The 23,902-nt window shown below is 43.0% G+C and overlaps 1 protein-coding gene across 3 annotated transcripts in view; it reads left to right on the top strand.

The window, feature by feature from the left end:
• Positions 1 to 23,902, top strand: part of GRM8 (glutamate metabotropic receptor 8) — a 716,946-nt gene that overhangs the window by 431,586 nt on the left and 261,458 nt on the right. For all 3 annotated transcript variants that reach the window (XM_019509286.1, XM_019509288.1, XM_019509287.1), the window contains exon 7: positions 17,041 to 17,241. In XM_019509286.1, coding sequence (XP_019364831.1) covers positions 17,041 to 17,241 — 201 coding nt within the window. The remainder of the gene's footprint in view (positions 1 to 17,040; positions 17,242 to 23,902) is intronic.

The following is a 23,902-nucleotide window of genomic DNA, read 5'->3' as shown; positions in this document are numbered from 1 at the left end:
AGTAAAACTCGTGACATGGGTGACACTGTGCGTTAAGGTGCAGCAGGGTGCAAGCTTCAGGGATAGTAGCCCCTGCTGCAGCCACGAAGCCTGCCAGCTGCCAAGGAGATAGGTGCAGGGCTTCTGGGTTCTGGGGCCCTGCACCTCTAGCTGCTGACAGGCAAAACTCATGACATGGGTGCTTGTGCAACTGACTGTGTCTGTCCTGGGGCATTTGATTGTCTGTATTGATTCTTTCCTCTCCTTAGTGTGGGGTTTTGTAGGTGTTAATTGTTGCTAATTAACTGGTTACATTAGCTAACAACTGTGTATTGAGCTGGTCCCTGAGTGAATCATGATTGATTGGTAACTGGTAACACAGTAGCTTAGCAGCCAGGCCTGCAGTAGTTCCCCCCCAAGACGATATTACAATATTTGCTTAGAACATTTTTAACAAGTTGCATAAGTACAAGCCATTGTCTCCACAACGTGTGCAGTTCTGAGAGTTAATGTGAACACCTGAGACATTGTGTTTTTTCATTATCACACTATTAGCAAGTGTAACCATTGTAACTAAATATCTATAACACTGAATTGGTTTTCCTTTTGGATTTGAATATCTATTCCCTTAGGCAAACAACAGCAGATTACATTACACAGTAGTATAGCAAAGTAGTACACAGTGAATTGCCGGCAATAGATCTTCATCAGAAGAAAGCATAAAATTAACAGGTGTTAAAAAGCAACATTGTGATAAATAGCATAAGTGAATTAAATTAGTGCCATGCACATTACTTTAACATAAAACTGTTAAAGCCTTTGCCAAGATTTCAAAGTTGTGACTTTGGACTGTTGAAATTCTCAGGTCATAGATTTCACAGACACTCAGGCTGGAAAGGACCTTGGAAGATCATCGAGTTCAGCCCCCTGCCCCAGGGGCAGGAAGTCAGCAGGGATCATAGGATCCCAGCAAGATAAACATCCAAATATCTCTTGAAGGCATTCGAAGTGGGTGCTTGAACCACCTCTGGTGGCAGTCTATTCTAGACCTTGGGGGCTCAGACAGTAAAGAATTTCTTCCTTATGTTCAGCCTGAAACGGTCATGGAGGAGTTTGTGACCGTTCAACCTTGTCATCCCTTGGGGTGCTCTGGTGAACAGATGTTCCCCCAGATCCTGGTAAGCACCCCAAAAAACTCATAAGTGGCTATCCAATCACCCCTGAGCCTGCGTGTTTCCAGGCTGAAGACTCCTATGGGTCTCAGCCTCTCATTTTATAAGTTCTGTTTTCCTGACCTCTGATCATGTGCATGGCTCTTCTCTGGACTCTCTCAAGCTTCTCCACATCCTTTTTGAATTGTGGAGCCCAAAATTGGATGCAGTACTCCAGCTGTGGCCTCACCAAGGCCAAGTACAATGGGAGAATGATGTCCTGGGATTTGCTTGAGAAGCACCTATGGATGCAAGCTAGCATTTTGGTCACTTTAGTAGCTGCAGCGTCGTACTGCAGGCTCATGTTCATCTTGTGGTCAATGATGACCCCCAAGTCTCTTTCTTCCATAGCGCTAGCCGAGCCTATAAGCATGGTGCAGGTTTTTCCTCCCAGGGTGGAGAACCTTGCATTTTTTCAGTGTTAAACACCATCATGAAGTAAGGCAGGAAATGTTAAGAATGGTGGGGTGCTACTTGCAACATGCCTGCCCTCCTGAATACATTATTCAAGGGGAGGTCCTGTATTTTCTTTTGACTGTGAAATTTGTGCCTTTGGCCATAGCTAAAGAGGGGAGTACCTCTAGTGCACTGGTGCTTCTACCTGTACTGAGACACAGCTTAGGTGAGTGGCTGATATGTGTCACTCATGGTCAAATTGAACACCACATTTCAGAACAGGATGCACAATATTCTCCAAGGATTGCCCTTTAGTTGTAATGTGTGGAGGATCAGATGTTTGGTTTGAGGTGGGTTGGTAAAGTGTCTTCATGAAGTTCACAGTGACTCCAAACATTTGCTGTGCTTCACAGAAGCAATCGAGTGACTCAGAGCTCTTCAACTGAGTGAGCATATGTAATGAGGTAGGTGTGGGAATGGTAAAACCACCTCTCCTGGCCACCACCTGGGCCCCACTTTGGCCTCTCAGGGTTGCCTTTTATCTCACCTGCCAAAATCTTGATGCTATACATTGATAGGGAGGTGGAGGGTTTTGGATGGTGGGCCCTTGTCTGGACTGAGGCCTCCCTGGTCTTGTTACACTTTACTTTGGCTGGGCCCTTCAGCCTGGGTCCACTCTCCCTGGCCCACAAGCTCCTGGGCCCAGCTCTGGTCATCACCTTGTGGCTCTAGGGCCCCTGGCCCATTCTTAGGCCCTCATGGGCACTGGGCATCTCTGCCTCTGATCTTGCCCTTGTGAGTTCTGGGCTTGTTCCCAGTTTTTGCTATGCCTCACCCCGCATGGGGCTCTGGGCTTCTAGGGCCCTGGTCTCACTTTCAGCAGGCTCTAGGCTTGTGCCCCCAGTCTCTGCTGTGTGGTACCAGAGTCCTTCCACTAATGACAGCACCTAGGATCTGGGGTGTCCCTGGGCACCCTCTTCAGTGGCCTTCTCTGCCCCTATAGCCACAACCTGATCCTCCAGTATAAATGAAAAACAAAAGTATGAGAGTCTTCTCCAAACCTAAAGCTTTCCCTCCTTGTAGAAGCCCTTGCCAAAAGGGCCCAAGGTGCTTACCTGCTGATGGTTCAGGATGCAGGGTTTCCTCTACCTCCCTTATAGGTATGAGTCCTTCCTCTGCCACCCAGAGTCCTTCTGCAGTCTGGAGTGCTTCTGGGTTTCCCACCCCATCTTCTTTCTGGAGTGTCCCCCTGTAGCTCTTATGGCCAGACTGCCCCTCTGGTCTGGGTCTTGTGCTTATAAATCCCTTCCTGCTTCACCTGACCCTCCACTTCTGCCCCAGGCCTGTCAGTCACTGCTAACACCTGGGCTAAGTGGCCATTTTATTTCAGGGCTCCCTGCCTATATTAGTTTTTCCCAGTGGTTGGGGAGGGCCAGTTACGCCTGGGCTCCCTCCTTCTTTTGTTTTAGTAATGGGAGTCGGGGTCCCATTACAACATGACACAATCATCAATGTGTTGAGATCATAATGGATGTGTTGGTTATCTCTGATTTGGAATGTAACTGGTTGATGTTAAAGAGATTCCCACTGTGATACTGGATGCTGACTCCGGATGGGAGTCTGTCAAGAATAAGATATGGAATAGATGTGCTTTAGATGGAAAAAGGTGTTGGTACAATGATGCATCCTTGCTCGACTCTAGTTCTAATAGAGAATGGGTCCATTTCTGAACCGTTGCTTAGGATGGTTCCTGTCATGTCATCATGAGGAGTCTGAGAATGGTAACAAATTTTGATAAGCATCAAAGTCTTACCAGGACCTTGTACAGGGCCTGGCCTCTATTGATTGAACCGACTAAGGTCTTTAATCCAATGAAGGCCATGTAAAAATCTCATTGTTATTTGCAACATTTCCCCTTCAGTTGTTTAGCAACAAAAATCATATCTGTTGTACCTCTGCATGATTTGAAACTACATTGGGACTTGGGTAGAATCTCCTTAATGGGGAGAACGAGTTTATTGAGAAGAATGCAGGTGAGGATCTTCTAGCTGACAGGAGTGCCATGCCAAGATCATTGCTGCAATGTGATAAATCTCCTTTCTTGAATCTTGTAATGATTCTGGCATCTCTAAAGACACAGGGAATCTGTTCATGTTTACAGATTTCCATAACAACATATAGTTGGTGAGAGGGCTTTTTTCCACTTCACTTTTAGATTTCAGCTGCTATTCCATCAGGACCACATGTTTTATTCTTCATCTGTTTAATGGCTTTCAAGATCTCTTGATAAAGATGGTGGATCTGCAAGGTGGTCCTTAATGGGGTATTGTGGAATGGATTCAGTGGTATTGTCTTCAACATAAGAATCTCAGTTCAGGAGCTGTTCAAGTGCTTCTTCAGTGCATTGATGGTGGAGCTTTCTTTAGAGTGTTGCTCAATCCTTGAACCTCAAAGAGATGGCTTCTCGTATGCTTGGCCCATAGATAGCTTTGGGTGCCCTGAAGAAACTATGTCATGGCTTTCAGCAAACTCTGGAATCTTTTTTGCTTTGTTTTCCCACCACTTTTCCTTTCACTCTTGAATAGTCCTATGGTTCTCAGTTTTAATTTGGCAATAAGATTCTCACTTCTGTATGGATTTTTCACATTTTGCCAAGTTTTGGAAGATTCTCCTTTTTCTGTTAACGAGAGCTTGTATTTTCCTATCATTCTAATTGAAGTAGTCCTGATATTTCTTTGTGGAGAAGCCTAGAGATTTTTCTCATGCTTCATGAATGCCTTTCCTGAAGCTCTTCCAGTGATCAATGGCATCAAGATCATCAGGGAGGTTGGAGGGTCTCCTTACGATCTGAAATATGGCCATATTTTTGATAGTGTGGAAACTGTTGCCAAATATTTTCTTATTAATTCTAATATTCAAAATGTTCTGACAATTAATTAAGTTTCGGACTTCTTCAAACTTTGCTGTGATTTCTCAGCAACAAATTGAAAATATTTAAAGTGTGCTGTGATACAATGGGAGTTTCACTGTATTCCCTTCATGCGTTTTAAATAACTGGGAAGGGTTTCATTGGAAAGTTTTGATGTACTTTAAAAAAGTCATTAAGATAAGAACTGGCAATCAGCTATCTGATAATGTCTCTTATACCCTACTTATATTTACATATGAACTTTTACATGGGCATTTATTTTATCTGCTATGTAGCTCAAGCTGCATCTAATTTTTTTTCTCAGAGACCTGAGAGAGGATACTTGGTATCCAAAAGCTTGTCTATATTTATCCCAACTATTCAATAAAAAATATAGCCCATGAAAAATCCTTGCCTCTCAAATAGTTCCATTTCTTTTGGTCTACTATTATTAATGATGAACTATGTATCTGTACAAATTTTTTAAAGTTGATTGTATTGGAGTCAATTTGACAGTGTGACTTCATTTGTAAATGTTTTAAGAACACTGCCTTTCATTTAATAAATTTGCTTTCCGTCAACTAATCTTTAGTCCTGTCCTTGCATTTCAGTGTTAGTGAATAAAATTAGTAAACCTAAAATTTATCTCTCCTTTTTTAATTTTTTCTATGAAAGTGTAAAATAACCTCAAAGGATATTTAAATTGCATTATACACGCATTTTAATTCTAAAATCTCTTTATCCATTCACTTCATATTTAATTAAATAATTTATCTCATTTCCAAATCTAACTTTTAATTTTGAAGAAGAGTTCCTTTTGTTGTTTGGTTTTTTTTTTTTTTAGGGAACAGAAGCTCAATTTTGTGTTTGTAGTAGAAACTCAGTTACAACTTTACAGAGTAATAATCTTAAAGTTGACACTAATTCATTTTTTTTTTTTTAATGAAGTGCATAACTACAGGTTGAATTTTGTTTGTAGAAAATGCAGCAGTATCAACTAAAAAGAGGCTGAAGAATTGTCATACCGTGATAACAGATTCAAATCAACCATGTTAATTCACTGTTTATAAATCTGGGAATAAAGAAAAAATAAAAAAGTTCATGAATTACTAACATACTTCTAAAGGTCCTGTGGTTTAAAATCTGCAACCAGCAAGGCCTTTAATCAGAACTGAGATATGAATTTCTGACTTGAGTCTTCTTTTTTCTTGCTCTGAAATGGAAAAAGTGAAATGGGACTTTTGGCGTGTTTAAATGATTATGTAAATATTTAAGGAAGCTGCAAAGTGCATGGCTTGAATTTCAAATATGGCTTCAGTGAATTTGACAGGAATTTTCTCTCTGTTGGAAAAAAAAACTGAATTAAAACTATAAATGCTCACTGTGATGTCAGATTTCTTTAGTGCTATCGTTCCCTCATCAGTGCTTCGATGTTCTCCTTTATTCCAGCTGCTGTAGCATCTCATTTGGCTTTTACACATATATTTGTATGCTGCTTCAGATGTAGTCACACACATTCTTCCTATGCAGTGAACAGTATAGGTACATTTATTACTGCCAAGGGCATGTTGCTTTTTAGGAAATTTCTACTGACAGCATCATTTTTATTGCTTTGCTAACAGCTTAATAGCTGCAATTCATTGATAGCAAGTAAGTAGCCAATATTATCTGCTTTATGGACATCAGCTGTTTCTCCCACCCATATTCACAAAAGGAAAGAAGTACTATACTCCTAAAATAGTTCCCCCAATGACTAGTAAACATAAACATGAGTAATTCCCTGTAACTTCAATACTAGGGAATTTATTTTACATGCACTTTTAGTTTTTAGGTTGATTTACACTTGTTCATGCTTAAAGTTCTGCATCAGCCATGGCACTATATTATCTGAACACTTTCATTATGACTACATAGACAGAATATACATCATTGTGAATCTCACTTTAGATCACTGCTTTTCAAAGTATTTGAACACTATTGTTTGGATAGGGTAGTTGCAATTTGATAACGTTCAAGAGTTCTGCTCATACCATGGACTGTACCCCAGTGAATTCTGATTAATCAGATTTATTTCAGCATTTTCAAAACAAAGAAATATATTTGCTAAATGTCTCCCTTGTTTAGAACTTAAAGTAGTTTTAATTTGAAAAATGGGCAAAATGAAAATGAACAATTCCAAAAATATTAGAAGATTTTGATTACCTCATTTTTAAAGAAAATATTTGCCCAAATATTCTAGGATTTGACTCTCTTTTGTCCCCATTTCATCCTAAATATATATATAAAAAAAAAAATGCACACAGAAAAGCAAGGGACAGGAAAACTGTTTCCCACCCTGGTCTACTCTTGGTTTTTGGGCAGTGGATATGAGGTGGGAGACAAGGAAGACGGGGGCAACACAAACCCTGAAAAATTAAAGAAAGAAAAAAATCCGCTGCTTGATGAAGGAGAATAAATAGCCAGCTCACTTCTGTTTTGTGTGATTGCTTTTAAGTTCCCAGTTTTCCCAGTTTGAAGAAGCTGAACAAAACCAATTTCTTCTCAGAGAATAGCTTCCTCAATTGTCTCCTTTCCCATATGAAGGAGCCACAGCTTTCAGGGATAGTGTCTTTGTGACTCACTCATCCAGCTAACATAATCATTCTGCAGCACTCTGCTATTTAAAAAATAAATAAATTACACAATATATCACCATCTTATATTAGCAGAATGACCAGGTATCTAATGATTTAAAATGTGTAACAAAAATATCTTCTTTATCATGGTGGAGTTCACTCTGAGAGCATAGACAAGTGAACATGTATACCAGTATAACTAACAGCTGGTTTTGCATACTGAAGTAAATTATGCTGGCATTGATAATGGACAAGGAAGCAGCTAAACTGGAGTAGCTCTGTGGGTTGCCACCAGGTACTGAGGAGTAGGAAATGCTTAGTTTGCTTTTAGTTACCTGGAAAGCATAAATAAAACCTAAAGTGGTATTATCTCTATCATGAAAGTTTGGGCCCTGTGACATGGGACAGTTAGCACATATCTAATTTAGATTGTAGTAAGCATTACTCTGCCACATTGTGTTCTCAAAGAAGTTACATGATTTCAGCCCACACTGAACAGGGCTGCAGGTGGCTGAGGCTTCTGGTCACTCTCCCAAAAACCTGATCCTTGCATTGGGCACCACAGCCCACATGTTCACTTGTGAAGATGTGCAGTCCCCTGCCCAGAGGCTGCACCATCCCTGACGCATGCCCCAGGCACTCTGGGGGTGAACCAGGTCTCTGCTACTGGTAACAAGTAGAAGGAAGCACAAGGAGCCAAGCCTGAGTGAGGGTCCTGCTCCTGCTGCTAGATCTGCACCTGCAGCTGGATACATGGAGTGAGCAAGGTCTTTGCTGCTGGGAGTCGTGAACCAGGCTTGGTGAAGTGCTCGTTGTTGGTCCCACATATGTAATAAATGGATGCAGTAGTTGATAATTTTGAAGTATAATTCGGAAGATAGGCGTTGTAGAACATTGGTAAGGGAAGTAAAATGACACAAAGAAAAAATTATGACCAATAGATTTAAGGATAAAAATCAAGATTCTTTCAAGCATATTAGCAAGCAAAAGAATCCTAGTAAAAGGTATTTGTCTATTACTAGATAGAAATGGTTATGCAGAAAAAGCCAACATTTCAATAACAGTTTCTAAATATGGGGAAAAACTCATCTGTTGATACTGATCTTTTTATTCCCATTCCAATAGTAACTGAAATGAATACTGAACAATAAGCATAAAAAACGAGCATTTTTAAATTAGGAGATCTAAAATTTTTTGAAAAATATTCATCACATTTCCTGAGTTAATTCCAAAATTAATGTTGTGCCAACATTTAAAAAAAGAAAAAGAAAAATGTAAGTGCAATGACTTGAGTAATTATACCCCTGTCAGCCTGACATCCATCCCAGGCAAATAATGGAGTGGTTGATATGGTAATTAATAAAGAATTAATTGAAATAATATGATTAATAGGTTTATGCAGGAAGATCTTGTCAGACTAATTTGACATCTCTTTTTATTGGATTACAAGTTTGGTTGATAAAAGTAACAATGCAAATGTAATATATCAGAACTTCGGGAAAGTACTTGGCTTGGTACTGCCATGTATTTTGTTAAGAAACTAGGATTTTAAAAAGTCAGTGTAGCACATATGAGGTCAAGGTAAGTTGTCCTTTAATTAAGAATGATCAATTTAGATATATATCTGAGGGAACTTAAAACTTAATGTTTAGATCTTTGATTCACATTTAAATACTTAAGTCCTTTGTTTAATATTTGGCCTCAATTAGGGGAAAAGAGGGTTAAAGAGAAGGTCAATCCATAAATTCAAAGTTTCTAATCTAAGGGAACCTATAAATAAAGATCTTCCTCAATCTAAGTTCTAATGCTTTAAAAAAAAATGCAGGTAGCAGTCTAGCAGCAGGATAGGGGCTTTTCATTAGACCTCCCTGGCATCCCCTTTATTCGTTTAGAGATACCAGAGGAAATATTTATGAGCATTCTGTACAACAGATATTAATAGTTTTTTAAACTATGAATTTGTCTAGTCCCTTTTTGAACCTGGCTATAATATCTGCCTCTATCTGTCTCTAGCACAGACTGTGGAAATGGATTCCACAAGTTAACTACACGTTGCATAAAAACTCCTTTTTCTTGTTAGTTTTAAACTTGTCTTGTACACAGTGCTGGGTTTTGAACTTGATGTTAGGACTCAGGAAAGAGACCTTGGAGTCACTGTAGATAGTTCTTTAAAAATTTCAGCTCAATGTGCAGTGGCAATGAAAAAAGCCAATAAAATGTTGGGCATCATTAAGAAGGAAACTGAAAACAAAACATAGAATTTCATCATGCTGTTATACAAATTCATGTTTTTCTCACATCTTGAATTCTGTGTACAGTTCTGGTCTCCACATCTCAAAGAGATGCCTGCCACTTTAAGGGTGGAGGCAGGCAGCTACCAGGTGCCTGATGAGGGCAGCCATTTTGTTACACGAGGTGTATATAAAGGCTGCAGTTTGCTGCTGCCAGCCCAGGCAGAAACATTGCCTGGCTGAGCAGCATGGACCATCTAGAGATAAGAGCATGAGGCTCTTGGTTCTGGGCATGACTTAAAACTGCACCCTGCTGGGGAAGGGTGGCCTGGTGGGGCTCCTAGTGGTGTGTGAGCCCCCAGGAAATGCCAGGCCAGTTACCTCCCCAGTGAAAGGTGGGTAGGGGCACCTTAACCCCAGCCCATCTGGTGGGTAATTCCGAGAGCTGGAAGAGTAGTAGGGGCCAGGTATGCCCATGTGCAGGTGCCTTAGCACAGTAGGGATGCAAATCCTGGAGACTCCAAAGGGGGTAGTGTGTTGAGCATTGTGAGGCCTTGCAGCGAGTAGGGCTCAAGTCAGAGTAGGCCTGAAGGGCTGTGCATGCCAGGGGCTGAGTAGGGCTGAAGTCAGAGTAGGCCTGAAGGACAGTTGCAGGGGCATGCTGAGTAGGACCAAATGGGAATAAGCCTGAAGATCAGCCCAAGGGCCAGCCCCATGAGAAGTTGCTTGCAAGTATAAGACAGAGACCCCAGGATGGGGTGTAGTGTACAGTTGCCCAGTGAGGGGCTTGAGGAAGAGTTATCGCAGGGTTTGGCATAAGGCCAGACCATGTAGAGTAGGGAAACTTGTGGGAACTGAAGGATTGCGTGGCAAGGCCAGTATGTAAGTAGCAAAGCCTGATGGCCCAAGAGGGGCTGTTCAAGGGGAGCAAGGGCAGTGGAGTGTGGCTCAGTAATGGGCGGTATGCCAGATGCCCTGGTGAGAGGGGGGCAGAGTTGAAGAGGCCTCCTGTGAGAGGGGAGTAGGTGTGAATGAGTTGATGTGTGGAGCCTGACTTTGGACTAGGTTTGCTCTGATCTCAGACTGGGGAGTAATATTAATCTGGATACTATCTGCGAGACATGGGCTGTGGTGTAGGGGAGGTTCGGAGCCACAGATAGCACCCTCTGGCATCAGGGCTGAGAATGGCAGCTTCCTGCATTATACCACCAGTTTATAGGAACAACAGTCGTGGCAGGTGAGACAAGGTGAACTGCCCCACAGAGACAGGTGTATGGGCTGGCATGAGTCCTGGCCCTGAGAGTTGCCCCCTGTCACAAGGAGGAAGAATTGGAAAAGGTACAGGGAAGGGAAACCAAAATTATATGACATAAAGAGCAGTTGCCATATCAGGAGAGGCTAAAATGGCTAGGACACTTTAGTTTGGATGCAAGAAGGCTGAAGGGTGGAAATGACGGAGGTATATAAGATCATGAAGGGTGTGTACAAAGTGAACTGGGAATTGTTGTTCACCTAGTCCCAAAATGCTAGAGCTAGGGACACGCACTGAATTTAGTAGGAGACAGGTTTAAGACTAACAAGAGGAAGTACTTCTTTATACATTGTATAGTTAACTTGTGAAATTCATTGCCACAGGAAGTGTTAAAGGCAGACAGCATAGCTAGGTTCAAGAAGGGAATAGATAAATTAATAGATGATAGATCTCTTAATAGCTGTTGAACAAAATGGTTGGACACATTTCCTCTGGCATCTCTGAACCAATAATGGTAGATGGCAGGGAGGGACAGATCATTCTAGGTATACCCTGTTCAGTGCTCTCTCTCTAAAGCTTTTACACCTGACACTGTTGGAGACAGGTTACTGGGCAGATAGACCATTGGCCTGCCCCTATATGGCAATTCTTATGTTCTTATGAGACCGTTAAAGTTTGGCAGCTAAATTTATAATGATGTATTCTTCTATTGGAGCATCTGTATTTGTAGAAACATGTCCAGTAAACTTTAATTTCAAGCCATAAATGAAAATATTTTATCTTGATACCCAAGGCTGAATAAGTAGTACTTGATAATAATGACATCTGAAGGCTTGGCATTATTTTGGCGGGCGGTTGACTTATATTTATGGCATTGAAAATATGCATCATTTTATAGCTATACATTAACGTTTACTTTAGGAAGTATAGTATAATCAAATTTTACAGCCAATTAAGTTGATGAGTCACTGTCATCTTTGTAAATTACTGTTTTAGATGTTTGAGAATGCTAGAAAGAAAATGGTTGAAAATCTCAAGAAGGAACACACAAACCTAATTTACAGTTTTTTTCTTTCACTTAATTATGGAAAACATAGAGACCCTTGGTAAAAAACAGTATAGGTTTTGAACTACTTGGTAAATGTCTGAAGCATCTTGAAAACAGAAATTTTGTGATGCCATCTTCTAACTACCTAATTAAGGAAACACACAGCTCTACTAAATTCATAATCTTGTTTATAATGTATGTGGTAAAATGATTTATGCCTACGTATCTGTGAGAGATACAAATGAAAGATTATATTGCTAGTGGGTTATCCACATAAATCCCATAGGATGTCTCAATACATTATTTTTATAATATAGAAAATTGGACTACCTATTTTTTTGCTGTTAAGCAAAGATAACATTTTATATTAACACATTTGTACCATTGTGTTTTAATTGCATAAATGTTTGTAAATTTCCATGTTTTATACATTAGTATTTAGAGAGTGCATCCTCTTAAGCCTCCGAAATTATAGTGGTAATTGTCTGGCCTTGTAGAAAGAAAGCTAGTGGATCTTTTAGAGGTCCTCAGGGGGTGGGAGGAAAGGCAATTGAGAAAGTTGTGGGGAGGGTATCACTTGAGTGGATGAGCAAGCCTGTGAGGCTCAGGTTAGTGTTTGGCACCTCCACACATGGGGGACAATGTACGTACCTGTGACAGGGGGCCATTCTGGGGCCGGATCACGCGTCAGCCTGCCCACCTGTCTAAGTAGGGCTGTCTGCCCAGTCCCATCTGCCACATCTTTGCTGTTCCCAAAACTTGGTGTAAAATGCAGAAGTCTGCCCATTTTAATGCCCTAATGCCAGGGGGTGCTGTACATGACTCCAACCTCCCTCATCATGTCCCATGCCTTGCAGATTGCATCCTTGAGTTGCTCTGTGCTCTGGCTTGTGGCTGGGCCTAACTCAGCCACTTGCTAGGCTTCATTTATTCATCCATTCACCCCACCTCATTGGGCTTCATTTATGCTGCCCTCCCGTCACTAGGGCCAATTACACTCTGCCCTCTCTCACTGGGACTCTTACATGCTAACCTTCACTGGGCCATGCCCAATCTGCCCTGCTTCCTTGAGCAACCACATAGACTATCAGGCTTCCCTACTCACTCTCCTTGACTGGTCCTGGCACAACCTTTTGGGCCTCTTCCACAACCCTCATCTGCACGGTGACCAGCCAGTTCACCTCGCCCTGAGCGGAGTTTTGACCTGAGCCCTTCTCTGGGTAACTTGTTACTTTCACTCCCTTGTAGTTGCTTAGAACCAACTACTTGCCCTTTTGACCCAAACTCAGCCTCACCACATCTGAGGGCTTCCTAGGGTCTCCCTCTGACTCAGCACTTGGCCTCACAGCATCTGAGGACTTACCAGGGTCTTGTCCTCTGGCCCAACTACAGCCCCAGCTGTTCATAGATCAACCTTGGCCTCACTGCCCCCTCCTGGGGTTTTGCCTCATGCCCTCCTGCTGGGGCCTTCTAACTGTCCTCTCACCAGGGCCTCACACTTATGTCCTCATTAGAGCTTTCCACATATGCCCCGCTTGCTGGTTCCTCCAGTGTCTTGTACCCCATGGAGCTCAGGTGTTTGGAGATGCGCCCAGCCCCCATATCTGTCCCCAGTTCTGGATAACCCACCAGGATGTCAGGGCTGGGGTTTTGAGGCATCCCTCCTCGCCTTTCACCAGGGAGGTAACTGGCCTGGCATTTCTGGGGGACTGTCCCACCACAGACAGCCCCACCAGACCACCCTTCCTCAGCAGGGTGCAGTTTTCAGTCTTACCCAGGACCAAGCAGGCCTACATGCCCTGGTCTCCTCCCTGCTGGGCTACATGTCATTCTGGGGCTGCTACTGGCTGCCACTCACCCAGAGGCTGAGTTTCAGCCTCCTTCATTCCAGCCTGCTGTCTTGCTGGGCCTTTCTTCCCTTAGGCAGTGATGCCCCCCCACATCAAGGAGCCTTTCAGCATCCTTAGGCTCTGCCCCACCTTCAGGCCAGTCAGGGTGCCAGGTGGCTCATCATGGCCCAGGTCTGCCCCTCTCGTTGACTGCCCCTTCAGCCTTCCAGCCCTGGCCCTCTTGCATTGAACAGTTGGGGTCTTCTGGTCCGAGCACTGCAGCAGCCGATCTCTCTAGGCAACAGGGGTCCCCTCCTGGGTCCCAACATATAGTCCTCTCATACTGGGCTTGCTTAGAGCCCCAGGGATCTTAATAAAATGGCTCTACTCTAAACTGGGCTCAGCTGAGCCGCAGGCCTCACCCCTGCCTGTTCTAAGTCAGGGGTTTGCCTAGCCCCAGTGTAAGCCTGATGACCATAAACCCCTTCCCAAGCTGGGCCAAATTCTTTTCAGGTCAAATGCCTTCTCTCTGGGGCTTGGAGCCTTGCTGGGCCTCTAGGAACCTCCTGCTGTCCCCTATCTCTAAGGTGTTCCCATTAGCAGTTCAGCTGGGTGTTGTTGCTTCCCAGCTGCCAGCAGCTTACTGCTACCTCAGCCCTGTGGGCATGGATAAAAATGGCTGCCTCATCAGGGCTGACCCGCATCTGCCAGCTGCGTGCTTTCAGCCTTAAAGTGGCAGGCACCAAAATGTGCTCTGCCACAATACCATTCAGCCAAGGCTACAACTCAGCATCATGTGGTACCAATTACAATTACAGAAGGGATCATGAGGTATTCAGTACAAATTACTGCTGGTAATTCCCAGGTGGTTTATATTTATAAAATGTAGCTGGTTTAAACCAAATCCCTTTTTCTGTGTTTGGAAAATGAATGTTAAAAGTTTGAGTATTTGCAGAGAAAAACATGTATGCTTACCCAGTCAAGGACATTATCATGCAACTTACCCATTTAACTAAGGTTTCTATTTCAAGTAACTAGTACATTTCAAGAAATTGTGACTGTGTTTCACTAATGTTTCTTAAACAGAAAAATAAAATCTTTGAGCTGATATTCAAAGATACTGCGCATAGCTACACAAGATGCTGTATCACTATAGCAATGAGCTATTGCACCGTAGCTCATTGCTACAGCCATGTAGTATTACCAGGCATGAACCATGATGGTGAGGCTACTTAAACAAGTACTAAGCATGTTCTAAATGATTGCACCACTGTGCAGTCTGCTCCATGTGTAGATGTGCCTGAGTACCCTCAGTTGCCACTAAATGTGATGTAACAAGAACTGCTGATTGTCAGAACACACACTTGCTCACCTCTACAAAGTTGTCCAATATTTTTTTGTCTCTATCTACCATTGCATTACAGAACTGTGGGCTTGATATCTGATAAAATAAAGGCATACAAGTATAGCCACTGGCAATTTTTCAGTTCATCCTTGTTCATAAGATGTGTCTTTAGGCCCGATAGGATTCAACAGATGTTGCAAGGCTGAAAGATCTTATACTTAATGTATTTCTAGATATAAAGAATATTGTATTCCTTTTAAGGTTAATGGAACAAAATACATTTGGGACAAGTTTATTTTATTTTTTGAGGGTTTTTTTCTGGTTTAGAAAAGTGATAAGGTTGGGAAATAAGAGTAAATGATGCAGGTAACAACTTTTTGGAGCTTTGTAAACATGCTTGAAAGAATTTGAATGGAATATTTACTAAGGGTGAAGTTATTACACTCATACTTAAAATGCAAGTGTCCACACTTTAAAGTTCATTAACATTTGTAAAGTGCCCTCTGATCATCTCAAAGTTATACTTCTTCAGGCAGGGGTTAACTCTGGGCCATGCCATGCTAACATTAGCTCATGTTAGTGTAACTTCACTCTGCTCCATAAAGATTAGATCAGCAATTTACAGTCCTCCAGAACCCCACAATGCACTGTGCCGAGTCCTCCTGCCCCATCCAGGGCAGGTATAGACCCCATGGCCATAGCCATGGCACCTTGTACCACCACTAGTTGTCCCCAGAGAATGCCTGTGCCACGTGTCCTCTGGCACATAGCAAGTTACCCTGCATGGGGAGGAGAGGATGGGGCCAGCACTGAGGTGGCCCCATCAGCCTTGCCTGGGGGCCTCACAGGGCTGCAGCCATGTTGTTTCTGCTGCATGGAGCCTGGCTGGCAGCTGAGCGTGAGTCTGGCCTGCCAGGCTCTGGCTTTGGGTGGCACATGCTGCTGTCGCATGTGCCACTCTGTTTTTTTTGGGGGTGTTTTTTTGACCCTTGGATATTCAGGGGTCAAAAAACCCCTCTGTACTGCTCCCTTGCAACATGGAGAACAACGGAACATGTGGTATGTGGCGCTTTAGACATGTCTGCTGCACTACGTACTGCAGGACTGCACTCATCTGGGTGTGGCCCAAGTGTCCTGGCTCCTAGCCACCCCCATGCTCCCAGCCGTCTAGTTGCAAGTCAGAGCTGTGCGGGCAAGAAATGTTATTAACCCTTAATGCACAACTGCTCATAGCACATTCTAACTTTAGCATTGCTTAATATTCTGCAGATTTAGTATGGTCTAAATGTAACCTGTAACTTCACTCCAATTGAATTTAAGGTAATTCTTGGGATTAGACTTGCCTTTGATGTCAATGGGCCAGGATTGCAATCCTGTTATTTGGTGTCTGCTGGATTTCATTTCTCCTCAGAAGTGAAATTTTAGTTTGTTTAACTCAGTGGTAATATCTCCATAACTTTTAAGGGTCCAGAATATCAACTTGGATGTCTGTTAAAGATGATTGCCTTTTTTCTTTTCATTCTTTGTTTCTTTTGTTCTTTCTTTCAATCCAACAGTATCCACCCTAATCATTCATCGTAAAACTATCTTGCTGAATCCAAAATTTTCTATGTGGTATTCATTTGTTATTAATAACACAGTTTTTATGAGGAAAAAAAGATGACAATACAATGAAGTATGATTCAAGGTTTCCAATTTTGAGATATAATTCAATGTTAAGTACAGAAAAGGACCTCAAATAAGCATTCTTAAATACAGACAGATGAGCACAACACTTGGGAAAAAACCACCACCTTTTCAACAAGTTTAAATATATTTGATCAAACAATAGATGTAGATATAAATTAAGTAGCCTCTAAATTTCATTTAAAACAGAATGGCAGGCTGCTGTAAAGGTGTCCTATAAATAACAGTAACCAGCTGTTCAATGAAACTTACTAAACTGGAAAGAGATTGTGGAATACAAATCTATATTTTTTCTTTCTTTTTCTTGTAATGAAATATTTTGCCCAGAACTCCACACATTGCTTATAAACCTGGCACAGTACACGATGATTAGAGGTAAATCCAGATGGCTATATTTTTTCTTGTCTTCTTTATTTAGCTGATGGATAGCTAATTTTATCTATTAATCTGACTCTAATCTTTCATGTTCGTACTTGATGCATACATAACACATACACAGATATAAATAAAAGTGAATTGATTCTTTTTCTCTATCCTTAGGATTAGAAAGAATTGCAAGAGATTCAGCCTATGAGCAAGAAGGAAAGGTACAATTCGTAATTGATGCTGTTTATTCCATGGCCTATGCACTACACAACATGCATAAAGATCTCTGTCCTGGATATATTGGCCTGTGTCCAAGAATGAGCACAATTGATGGGAAAGAGCTACTTAGTTATATCCGGTCTGTAAACTTTAATGGTAAGTTATACACATTTTTCTCTCTCTAAATGTTTCAAAAGTGTCAAGATGTGTTTTCGTCTATATATAGGACATTTTGAGACACAGTGGAAAACACAGGATTAAAGGCAATTCCCTTTTTAATCAGAAGTGTGAGTTTTTCCACCTGCTTTGAAACCCCAAGAGTATTTTTCATCTTAACATTAAGCTGCTCCTAAAAGAGACAGGCATTAAAAATAAGAATCTGTCAATCAAAATATTCTGGTGGAAATTTGTTATTATAGAAACAAGCAGAGGATGCATGTAACTCTATTGATAGATTCAATTCTTGCAATGGTACATATTCATGCATTCAACATGTCTTTTTGTAAATTATTTTCTTTTTAAAAACAATTTTCTTCCAAAAGTAGATAATTTGGAATTTGCTTTTATTTTACATATTTAAAATTTGTTGATTAAAAAAGTCAAAGCCCTATTTCTATTTCATTACTTTGACTCAGTAGGTCAGTCAATTTTAAGCCAACTTTTGTGTATATATTCTTTAAACTACACTGCACAAAATGGTGCAGTAATTTATGGGTCCTAAGTTGAAAAAAAGCAGGTCATATTTCAAGGCAAAACAAAGTTACTGAAACCTTATAGTCTTTTATGACAGTCATAATTGTAGTAAATTTCATTTGCCATTGCATCATTTCATCTGAAAACAGTGTTTTTTATTGTATGTTTTTTTTCCTACTTGACTGTAATCCACATACTAGATATGCCTCCTAACCATACAGAGAGTAGCACTGTCTATCACAATACACTCCAATGACCTCAGCTGCCAGCCTTTTTTAAAAAAAACCACAAGGTCATTTTCAGTTTAGCTTCTAAGTGGAAGCTTTTTTTGCTTCAGGTAACACACCAGATCGTTTGGTTGATATGCACATTGGCTATAGTCTGTAAAAAACATTTTATCTTCTAAACGTATTTTCCTATGACATTTTCATGAAAAGGGAATCCCAATCTCTGAGACTATAAAGAATGAATGGATTTAATTTATTCTTAACCAGTTTTCAAGAAAACCTTGAGCAAAACATGTAGGTGGCAAATTGGAAATGTCATGATAACAAAGGTATGCTCTATATTATAGGGTTTGGGGTGATAATTATCTACGATTCCCATAGATGGTCCCTAAATTAAGGCAAAAGTGATCCATTTTCATTTAGTTGGTATAACAGTTCAACATAAAAAGATTAAAGGTTCTACAGTTTGTATGAAACCACTTTTGCCCTAAAGGTTGGCATATTTGATCAGCACCTGTCACAAGCTCTCCAAGGTTTAGGAACTGTTTGCAGCAAATGAGATGAAAAAGTGGGTGTTGTAGATATATCATTATGGTTTCTGAACACATTTGATCTCTTTTTTTATATTAGCAAGTTATCAAAAGTAGGTCAAAAAGAAAATTGATCTGAGGTGAATTTTCTATGCCCTATGAAATAATTGTGTTAATTAATCCTCTAGATTGGCTTAGGTTATATACTGTATTAAAGGTCAAGCATACTCTATTATCATTCACTGCCTGAAATTCATATGGAGGTGAAACAAATATTAGCATGGAAACAACTATAAGATACTCCATATTCAGCTTTCTCCTTAGGGGAGGGAGAGGGAATTTTCGCAGCTAAGGAATTTTGAGTTGCTCTGGTGCTTCTGTTGGTAGATGGAAATCTTAGTGGTTCCCAGCTTAGAGCAGAGTTTAGTGTCAGCAGTGTTTGTTTTTTTTTTTCTTCCCCCTGACTGGTAAGGATGGGAGTTTTTTTCCTTCCTTTTGAGTATAGATCTTTGTCCTCTCTCTAGGAGACTCCAAAAATATTTTAAGCAATTACATCTCTGCCCTAGGAATAACACTGCTAATGTCTAGGGACCTACTGAATTCACAATTTTGTGATTTTCATGGAAACCGCAAAATCAGCTAGGCCCCGCAAACAAGCTCATTCCCCATAAAAAAGCATGGTCACCATGAAAGGGCATGAAATCAGTGGGTGAGCAAGGGGAAAGGAAAAAAAAAAAGGGGGAGTAGCAAAACAGAAAATGGTGGGAAGCCCTGGTGTCCTGAAGCATGTGGGGAGGAAAGGAGGGGAGAGGGAGTGAATTGGAAGCTGAGCCCCTGACATAGGCCTGCCTGCCCACCTGCCTGGGTGAAGAGCCGTCTCTCCTCCCAGTGTGTTGTCAAGCCTTCAGAAATCATTAACCCCATGCTAAACTGCTTGCTAACTCATCAATTAATGCATTCCACAGGCTTAATCCATTGATCAAGCCCATGAAAGCCACTAATTGTAACATTAACAAGCCCCAATTTGGGGCTACCTGTCAACTCTGGGGAAGGCTAGTGTTGCAGGGCACTTGGGTGCCCCACTCCTAAGGAAGGGAAAAAACTTAAGGGGGGAGGAGTGTAGCAGAGCACTAGGGTGCTCGCTACTAGTGATGATAATGAGGACAGCTGCCAGTCATCAGGGCAGCGCAGGTGAGGGTTGCCGGGGCGACCAATATTGGTCAGCTGGCCAGAAGGGGGCAGGGCCTTGGCGTTTATAAGCAGCCAGGCTGAGGCCAGAGCCAGTTCCCCTCTGGCAGCCAAAGGAGTAACAGCTCTGCTGTAGAGTAAGGTAGAGTAAACCAGCCTGGTTGCCCTACCGCCTGATAGTCTGGAGAATGGTGTGGAGAGGAGAGGCCCCGACAGAGATTAGGAGTAGCCAGGGCAGCGTGGAGTGTATGTTGTAGCCGGTTGGCTTGTGTCTCATTTATGTAAGACCAGCCAGGAGGCTTATTTGTGTTTGTAGCCAGTCGGCTTTTGGCTTTACGTTTCTTGGTTTTGGGTCATTGTTATGACCAGAGGACCGGGTGAGGCTGTAGGGGTGTGAGGAGGCCTCACGGGAGCTCCCCAATAGTCTGGGGGTTCCTGGGTGCCCTGTACGGGCACAGCAAGCAGTGCCTGGGAGGCACGGCTGTGGGGCGCCGGTGTGGCACTGTGTGTGGGGGGGTAAAGACCCCAGCCTGGGAGGGTGGTATTTTGCCCACTAGGGCATAGGACCCCGAGAAGGGTCAGGGGGCCAGGCACGGCTACGGGCCACCTGAGCCCTGGGCACGAGAAGCACAGGACAGGCCCAGAGAGGGTGCCGAGTGCAGGAAGCGCGAGTGAAGCCCCAGTGAGGGCAGGACCGTGAGAAGCCCAAGCAGGGCATATGACCCAGAAGACAGGTCAGGGGGCCAGGCACAGCTACAGGCCACCTGAGCCCCAACCGCGGGAAGCACGGGCGACGAAACCCCAGTGGGGTAACCAACCGCGGGAAGCACGGGCGATGAAACCCCAGTGGGGTGAGAGCACGTGAGCACGGGGAGACAGGCCCAGTCGGGTGCTACATAAGAAGCCCCAGGGAGGGCAAAGCTATTGAGGCCCAGCGGGGCAAAGCTATTGAGAGGCCCAGCGGGGCGAGTGTATAGACAAGACCATAGGGATGAGTTTGGCGAGAAACTTAAAGAAAAGCCAGTTCAGGGGCCGGCCTGAGTGGGCCAGCGAATACAAGGGAACTGGCAAAAGAGCATGAGTTGCGTGATGAGCTCAGGAGCACCAGTAAGGGCGCTGGTTGCGTGACAAGCCCAGGGGCGTTAGCCAGGATGCCGGTTGAGTGACAAGGCCAGGGCACCTACGGGAGGTGCCAGTTGCATGGCAAACCCAGAGCACCAGTCAGGGCGCAGAGAGCAAACTGACCAGTCAATGTCCGGGACATCTGCGAGGCTTGGGGCGTGCTAAAGGGGAGGTTGGAGGCACGCGTAACCCATAAGACTGGGGTGCACAGGGTCACCCCTTAAAGGATATGGGCCAGTACGAACATAGCACCGTGTCATAGAGTACAGTAAGGCAGCCTCCCTTAAAAATATATATATAACAGCAAGACGTGGCGGGCGAGACAGAGGGTGCTAAACAGTTAACTTGGCATGGTAGGGGGCGCTAGGGAGATCACGGCCACTCCTAGGGCCCGCTCCGTGACAGCCAGGACTTCCAGGGCCCCTCAGCCAATTGGGGGTGTGGGGGGTACTGCTGCAATCCTTCATGAAATTGGTGCCTGACGCTGCACTGGGTCTGTGAGATTGGGAAGTAGACATCCTGAATTCAGTAGGTCCCTAGTAATGTCGTCTTCTTTCCTGCTGTTTACTGGTAGTATGTTGTACTGTGTTCTATGTGTTCTGTTCTTTCTAGTTGTGGTGCATGAGGGTTTGACATGGATCATATGTAGGTATCTTTGGGTAGATGATTCCAGCTGATTGGACTCTGGCCCAAGTGGCCAGTTTTGATCAAATGAAGTCAAATAAATGCACCTGTGAAGATAATGTAGAAAGGATACCAGGCACAATAGGCCAGAGGAAATGCCCAGGCCAGAAAAGAGATATTATTTTATGGATTACACTGTCATTTGACTTAGGGTGTTGCTTGCAGAAGCTGGATAATGGTCTGCATATCCGATTGTTGCTATTGGACTGGAGGAGCCTCCATCTCTGGAGAAGCCCCAGAACCTCTGATAAAGAATGTCTGCCCTGTTACGCCCCATGCACATAGACACTGGACTCTGGATTTGGCCTGTACCTCATGGTGACTTGTAGACATCTCAGATTTATGGACCCCTATGTTGTAGTTGGGAGGGATGTACATGGGAACTTAAGAAGTATCAGAATTTAAATGCAATTCGTTGCCTTCAGTTGTAGCTGCTTGTCACAGGGCACTAAGGTGCCTGCTCCTAGAAGAGCAGAAACTGCCTGGGGAGAGCCTAAAGAGACAGACAGAAGCCCAGGTGCAGGTTATCAGAGCAACAGGCTAGTGAGCAAATTAGCCTGCACCTGCACCTGGTCAGCTGATCAGAAGAGGCAGGGCCCTGGTCCCATATAAACCCCAGGCTGGAACTAGGGAAGGCAGTTCTCTGCCAGTGGCCAAAGAGAAAGAAGCCCTCCTAGACGAAGTGAAGGGAAGAGGCCTGACTAAATTCTGCTTCTGGTAATGTTAAGGGGCAGAGCACACCTTGTGCATCTTGAGTTATGGTACTGCCTAGAGGCTTGCATTTTGTTTATAACACTGGTGGTTTGGGCTGAGGCTATTGGGGAAGGAGTAGGCCTCATTAAGGGGGCCCACTACAGTGTGGGGACCCCGGCGCCAGAGAGGGTACAGAGTTCGGAGGTGAACAGACCCTGATGCCAGTGTGGGCGCAGAGACTGGGACAGGGCCATGGAAAGCCCAGTGTCAGTGTGGGTGCAGAGTGAGATGGGGCTGCAGAGAGTCCTGTGATGACCTGAGGGCTGAATGAAACCAAGGCCTCAGAGGGATGCTGTGTCAATACCATCTGCAAGGCTTAGGGCATGGCAAAGGGGCAGTCTGGAGCCACGCATATAGCCTATAAGGCTGCGGATGTCCCGAGACATCCATTTTGAAATGGGACCCACAAGAGGTCTAGGAACCCATGAGGCTCCATGGGGTCTATCAGGGCCCTGTCCAACTAGACTTGAAGGCAGCCTTCCTATTTCTTATAATTACATCAAGACATGGCAAGAAAGAATGAGGGTGCCCATTGGGCCAAATTGGCATGGTCAAGGGGCCCTAGGGGTCCCATGGACATCCCTGGGGACCCCGTCCCGTGGCACTGCTATTGCCTGCTTACTACTGCATTAAAGGTTTTGATTCTAGAAAGCTTGCCCAAGATATCATGGGGCGCATACTGTGCCAATTTTCCATACGGCATATGGTGACAAAGGTGGGATTTGGCACATGTTCCAGGTGGATGTTGCCAGACTCTTATCTGAGAAGAGATTACCTAAAGAGGGGAGCAGTACAGTGGAACACTGGGTGGTAACTTTCCCACCAGACAAAATATTGCATGTAAAGCTAATGGGGAAAGAAGCCAAGGTAATGTTTTATGAATCTGTAATCATGAAACTGGTTTCTGTATAGATATTTTTGTTTCTTCACAAAAATGCTATTTTCCTCTTAGGAAATAAAACATAAATATATCAATGGCTGTATGAAAACTATGGGGCAGGAACAAAAAATTTTTTCAAGGGTCTCATTAGTTTTAATTAGTTCCCCCTCTCATGGTAGGCTGGCATGATTTTGACCCCTTTCTGCTTTGCAAGAATGTAGCAATTCTTATTATCCAAGGATAACAAATTTTACAAATATGCCACTTTTCTTTCTGTTTGGCTTTACAGTATCTCTTCCCTCTTCTGTCCAGTCATTTACAGATATTGAGTCCATTGCTTCTTTTTTGTTGCACCCAGGCACCTGTTGACTTCCCTCATGGCTGAGGGGTATAACTTGTATTGACACATCCAGTCCAATAGTCAGAGCTTCCTTAAATGTGATTAGATGCAGCTAATGATATGAAGATTGTCTTACCGGACTGAAAGCCTTACTAAAGCAGAAAACATATTGCTATTAGCTGAAGATAATGATTTGGTTCTTGGATTTAAGTAATTTAATATTAAAAATGTTTAGTTTATTTTTCTTTGTTTACTTTTTACTTTATTACTTTTATTTATATGACAAAGAATTATTTTTCCCCTACAGGATTCATCCATATAATATTTTGTGACACCTGCATGACAGCAGTGTGATCATAATCTCCAAACTGCAGTGCATTGATGTAATTGATGTGACATT

The sequence above is a fragment of the Gavialis gangeticus genome, unplaced genomic scaffold (assembly GCF_001723915.1).
Source record: "Gavialis gangeticus isolate Ggan-Ray unplaced genomic scaffold, GavGan_comp1, whole genome shotgun sequence".
Taxonomy (NCBI): Eukaryota; Metazoa; Chordata; order Crocodylia; family Gavialidae; genus Gavialis; species Gavialis gangeticus.
The sequence above is the reverse complement of the archived record's forward strand: the minus strand, read 5'-3'. Positions and strand labels throughout refer to the sequence as shown.